Source organism: Microtus ochrogaster, chromosome 2, assembly GCF_000317375.1.
Source record: "Microtus ochrogaster isolate Prairie Vole_2 chromosome 2, MicOch1.0, whole genome shotgun sequence".
NCBI classification, from domain to species: Eukaryota; Metazoa; Chordata; class Mammalia; order Rodentia; family Cricetidae; genus Microtus; species Microtus ochrogaster.
Window position 1 is genome coordinate 41,576,742 of NC_022010.1, and position 6,502 is coordinate 41,583,243.

The window sequence follows — 6,502 nt, forward strand, 5'->3', positions numbered from 1 at the left end:
TGTAGACCAGGCTGGTCTCGAACTCACAGAGATCCGCCTGCCTCTGCCTCCCAAGTGCTGGGATTAAAGGCGTGCGCCACCACCGCCCGGCTATGGGTGGGCCTTTCTTCTCAGTCCTAAAGGTCTGTGTTCTCTAAAGTGCAATTCCACCAGTTCTGATTTCTCCTAATTCACTCAACTTGATAGCTGTCACAAGGATTATATATGCAAAATAATAATGTATAAATGAAAAGAAAAACTATGTCATTTAAAGATTTATTATTTATATGTATATGTATGCATATATATGCATTGCGTGACGTTGTCCCCTGAGACCAGAAGAGGGCATCAGATCCTCTGGAGATGTGACCCACTGGGGATAGGTGCTGGGAACCAAACTCCATTCCTCTGCAAGAGTGTCAAGTACTTTTATATTCTGGCCCATATCGCCAGCCTCTAGATATCATTTTATTTATTAATTATTTGATATTTTATTTTTTCTTATTTTGGCAACAGAGTTTGAGACAGGGTCTCTCTCTATAGCCCTTGCTGTCCTGGAGCTCTGAACTCAGAACTCCACCTGCCTCTACCTACCCTGTGCTGCTACCCAGTTTACAACAAGGTGTGAACCACCCACACCCTGTTAGAATTCATTACAGTGTATTTTAATCATATTCATTCCCTAATCCCCTAACTCCTCCCAGCTTCACATTTCCCACCTAAAACCACCAAGACCAATTTGTGCTACCCTTACACAGAATGGTCCAGGGGCGCATGGAACATCCACTGGAGCATGGTCACTCTATCAGGAATGACGCTCCTAAAATGGACTTTTTCTGCCCTGGCTCTCTTGCAACTGTCTCTGTAGACCAGATTAACCTCAAACTCAGAGATCCTCCTGCCTCTGCCAGCGTAAGTGCTGGGATTAAAGGTGTGTGCCACCACTGCTTAGCTAGAGACTTTTTTTTTTAATCAATGTTTAACTTTACTTTTACAGGCCAAAGAGTGTGGCCAGATGCAGAATAAGTGGCTGATGATAAACATTCAAAATGTACAAGACTTTGCATGCCAGTGCCTCAACCGTGATGTGTGGAGCAATGAAGCTGTGAAGAATATTATCCGGGAACATTTCATTTTCTGGCAGGTGAGAAGGACAGTTAATTAAAATTTTGGTAATATTTTTGAAGTGTGGGATGTTGTTGAGGAGGAATGGTGTACAAACTGGGAAAAGTGAATTCATTATGACATAAGTTACCTGTGATGGTTAAATATGTGATGCTCATGCTTCAGGAGCATCTGACAGTCGGTCTACAGCTGTACAGTTCAGTAGAGAAACCTTAAATACCATCTGAAAAGGTTCAGAGAAAACAGGTGAAATCAACATTGATATTCTTTAAATCAGTAGATTTTATATATATATATATATATATATATATATATAACACATTAACATTTTAATGTCAGGATCTGTGGGTGTTAAATTCTCAAGATATAGTATGTAATTCATGCTTAGTGCATGGAATTAGTCAATTTCAACTATTTAATATCCATACAAGACAAATGGCCATGTGAAAAACATTTTAGAACTTTGGAAAAACATTAAAACTTGTGTTTTAGCTTGAGTTTGCTACTCTTTTACTGTGCGTTCTTAGCTTAATATTCCTCCGTGTTCAGATGTAATATCTTTTCATGTAAATTATCTAGTTAAGTTAAACTAGGTAGCTTACCTCTAACTTCACTTTTGTTTCACTTTTCTTGTTGGTTGGAGTTTTTTGTTTGTTTGGCTTACTGCTGGGGATTCAACCTGGGTCCTCCTGCAAGCTAGGCAAGTGCTCCACCATTAAGATAATCTCCATCCTCCTTTTTAGTTCTTTAGTTGTTTTTTTTTTTTTTCCAGATGTGGTTTCTCTGTGTAGTCCTGGCTGTCCTGGAACTCACTCTGTAGACCAGGTTTACCTTGAACTCAGAGATCAAGCTGCCTTTGCCTCCTAAGTGCTGGGATTAAAGGTGTGTGCCACTAGGGTCCACTCCTTTTGAGCTTTTGAAACCACTCCAAGTAGCCCTTTAACTTGTGATCCTCTGACCTCAGTCACCTGAGTAGCTGGGGATTATAGCCTAGATAGACCCAGTTTCAATTTCTAGTTTTTAAAAAGTTACAGAAAATAACAAAGTAAACATAATATTTTCCTTTTCTAAGATATATTACTATTGATGCTGTTAATTTACCCGTTTGTATTTTACAGTCTGATAAATCCAGTGGGATTTCTGTTTTGTTTTTTTTTTTAACTGTTGTTATTATAAGCTTGCGTGTATATACTGGATGGCTGTGTGGTGTGGAGGATTGAGGATAACTTTTGGAAATTGGTTGTCTCCTTCCATTATAGGTTCTGGGGATCAAACTCAGGTGGTCAGACTTGTGCTGCAACACTTTGACCTGATGAGTCATCTTGCTGGCCTCTGAGATTGGTGTTTTTTGAGTTTTTGGTTTGGTTTGGTTTTTGTTTTTTTCGAGACTGGATTTCTCTGTGTTACCCTGACTGTCCTGGAACTCACTCTGTAGACCAGGCTGGCTTTGAACTTGCAGAGATCCACCTGCTTCCGCCTCTCAGAGTGCTGCTGAGATTAAAAGTGTGTGCCACAACTGCCTAGCTCTGTGATTGTTTTTAATGATAGAATTTCTTTTATTTTATTCAAATATTGAACATCTCTGCCTAATAAAATGTTGGGTTTTCAAATTTATAATCTTAATATATTGTGATTTATTAAAATACATTTTCTATGCCAGGCATAGTGACTAATGCCTTTCTCTGTAAGTTCAAGGACAACCTGGTCTATATAGTAAACTCCAGGACAGCCAGAGCTATATAGTGAGATCCTGTCTCCAAAATAAACCAAACAAACAGAAAACTCACAGATGGACAAATACTTGAAAAGAAAAAAATAGTACCTCTTTTGAAGTGAGGAAGGAGAAGAAATAGGTTTGTTGTTCATAATGAGTTTTTAGAAGGGACCATACCTGATCTTACTTCCCTTTTCACATGGGAATGAAAACAAAGCATGTTTTTCAAAGGCTTATTTGGGGAATCCATTGCTGTTAGTGGGTAACACTGCTTTTTATATTACTGACTTAACAGGTTTATCATGACAGTGAGGAAGGTCAGAGGTACATACAGTTTTATAAATTAGGGGATTTCCCCTATGTTTCCATCTTGGACCCACGGACAGGTAAGTTACATCCAATTACAGCCTTTAAACTATCATTAGTTTTTCACATACGTAAATAGTTGATTAATATTTGATTGGGTCTGGCTTTAGCAATGTGATAGTTAAGGAAAGTTTTTCTTTTTATTACATAATTATGTAAACATCCTTGAATGTGTGTATTTTGGGAGTCTATTTCTGGCAACTTGAAGGGAAACAGTATTTTGTGTTTGTACAGTTCTGCTCTTTTTCAGGAAAACTGATAGGATTATCTCTTTATAAGGGTCTCCCTAGGTTTTTCTATTATAATAAAATCTTAAGATTTTAAGTTTTGGTTGTTTTCCTCTAGAGCACTAGAGGGTGAGCTGGTTTCACTATTATATTTTATTTAAATTTTTCTTTGTTTGAATTTCTTCTTCCTAAATTGCTGTAAGTGGTGCCAGCAAATAAGATAATTTTCCTGTCATGATTGATTCTATCAATGAGTTACAATTGATGTTATTGGTAGGTTATGATGATACTCTGTGACTTCAGCAACTGAAGGATGGGGATATGAATTTGTAACAAATGTTCACTATTCATATGGCAATTATTTAATGAGTATGGTTAGAAGAATTATTGATTTTGTATTTACATGTCTTAATTTTTTTTTTAATTTTTAGGTCAGAAGCTAGTAGAGTGGCACCAATTAGATGTGTCTTCTTTCTTGGACCAAGTAACAGGGTTTCTGGGTGAACATGGGCAACTGGATGGACTTTCTAGCAGTCCCCCCAAAAAATGTGCCCGATCAGTAAGTATAAGTGACAGACGACTGAATGAATATACCTGTATGTCAGCATTTTATGTGAAACATTTGATGTTAAAATGGTACTTTTAATAACGTAAGTTATTAAAACCAGTTAGTGTTTCTGACTGTACTACTTAGATACTTCTTACTTTTTTGATAGTTTTCTGCAGAAGAATTTCATCTACTCAGTGAAGTCATAATACATGTATATAACCCCGTACATATATAAATAATTAAAGAATAAAAATGAGACCTAAAAAGAAAAGAAAGGAACAATTTAAGTATTATTACTGGTGAGATAGCTTTAGGTCCTGGGTTTCCCTGGCTCTCCCAGAGTTTATTTTTACACTTAATCTCTGTAATAGTTATTATGCAGACATCTTTGCTAATTGACATTATGATTAGTTTCAAGTAAAAGTGCTTCAAAGATAAGGCAGTCTTACTTTGGTTATAATTTTGATGGCAATGAGAATAAAATTGTGTATCTTTAGAAGTCTATAGGGTATAGTGATAAAAGAAATAGCCCATATCTAAAGTGAGTACCTAAATTGAATAAATGAAATTTTCCTGTTTACTTTGGGCGTTTCACATTTCTTTACAAATTTAGAACCAACCTGTTATTTAATACAAGGAAACTTACTATAATTTTAATTGGAATACACTAGTTCTATGGACATCTAATAATTGAATCTTCAGGTCTGGTATATGGAAAATATCTCCATATTTTTGTGTCTTTAATTTCTCCCAGCAGTATTTTCTTGTTGTTGGGTTTTGTTTTGTTTTGTTTTTGTATTGACCTTAGAGTACAACCTCAATAAACAAATTTATTAATTTGAATTGCTGTTATGACACATGTTGCTGTTGACTGATATGTATGCATGCATATATGTTTGTATATGTATATAGAGTTTCATATTTTTATTCATTTACTTATTTTTGTGACCCAAGCTTACTTATAGAAGCTTGGGTGAGAATCATTTACAGGAGCATGGACACCTTACCAGTGGCTACACTCCTAAAGAAAACGCCCTTTCCATTCCCAGCAAACATTAGCTGTTTATTTTAGGGAGAGGTTGTGCCTTTGTAAGTTCTTTCCATGGCAGGGTGTTGATGGGTCCATCTTGTGCAGGATTTATACAGGTGATCACAGCCACTGCACTCAGGAATTCAATTTTGTCACACCCAGAAAATGTCCCTCCACCCATTCTTCATATCTTACGTTCTCTCTGCCTTCTCTTCCATGACATTTCCTGAACTGTGGAGAGGCTGCTATGAATGCTATAGTTCCATTCAACATTTATTCTCCACACTTTAACCCCTTATGTATCTTTGCAGTTACCATTGTCCACTGCAGAAAGAAGTTTCTGTAACTGTAGCAACAGCGCACTAATCTGACTGTTGAAGTCTCTTAGTGCTCCTTCCTGGCTCCTGGAGACAGACTTGTCTCACCACTAGAAGTTCCTCTGTCTGGTTATATAACTCCTTTTAAAATCTGTATTTGTGTGATGTGTATGTGTATGTTCTTGTGTATGGGAGTGTGTGTGTGTGTGTGTGTGTGTGTGTGTGTGTGTGTGTGTGTGTGTGTAATCGTTCCTTGCCCTCCTTATTCACTGAGGCAGGGTCTCAGTTGAACCCAAGGTTCATAAATATGGCTAACCTGGTTAGACAGTTTGTTATGAGAGCCCCTGTCTCTGCCTACTGAATGTTAGAATTATAGCCAGACTGCTACACCCACCGAGCATTTATAGGGGTTCTGGAGATCTGAGCAATAGTCCACTTTTGAAGCAAGCTCTTTAACCACTGATTGCCTCTCTAGTCCATATGTTTATTAAGATGTACTTTAGGAAGTTACTGAGGTTTCCTCCTTTTTGTGGACCAGATTATAATCTTGTCCAATGGGCTCAGATTTCCTTGAATTTCTGATACTTATGCCTCCATCTCCTGCCTGTATTCCTTTTATTCTTAGTTTGCAGGGTATCACATGTCTGATCCCAGCACCCAAGAGCCTGAATCAGGAGGACTATTGCAAGTTTGGGGACAATCAGAACTATATATTGAATTCTATTCTATAGAGTGAGACCTGTCTCAAAACAAGTCATAGACAAAACAAGCAAATAAATACTATAGAGCAAGTAGTACATGGACTTTCTTAATCAGACCTTTTTTTATTTAAAAAATTCTTTATGTGTAAATGTTTTGCCTGTATGTGTGTATTTGTCCTACATGTGTGCACTGCCCTTAAAGGCCACAAGAGTGATGGATCCCCTGGAACTGAAGTTACAAATGGTTGAGAACCATGATGTAGGTCTTAGGAACTAAACCCTTGTTCTCTGCAAGAGCAGAGGATGGGGCTGGAGAGATAGAGTATAATGAGGTCTTCAAGAGACCAGCTCTTAAGAATCCCTCTCAGGATTCTATTAAAGACACCACAATAAGCAAAAGGAGCTAGAATCTAAGGCTTTCTTTCTTTCTTTCTTTCTTTCTTTCTTTCTTTCTTTCTTTCTTTCTTTCTTTCTTTCTTTCTTTCTTTCTTTC

At 37.2% G+C, this 6,502-nt stretch overlaps 1 protein-coding gene across 2 annotated transcripts in view; it reads left to right on the forward strand.

Moving 5' to 3' along the window:
• Nucleotides 1-6,502, forward strand: part of Ubxn7 (UBX domain protein 7) — a 63,278-nt gene that overhangs the window by 47,257 nt on the left and 9,519 nt on the right. For both annotated transcript variants that reach the window (XM_005344840.3, XM_013351596.2), the window contains 3 exons: nt 977-1,123; nt 3,114-3,204; nt 3,843-3,970. In XM_005344840.3, coding sequence (XP_005344897.1) covers nt 977-1,123; nt 3,114-3,204; nt 3,843-3,970 — 366 coding nt within the window. The remainder of the gene's footprint in view (nt 1-976; nt 1,124-3,113; nt 3,205-3,842; nt 3,971-6,502) is intronic.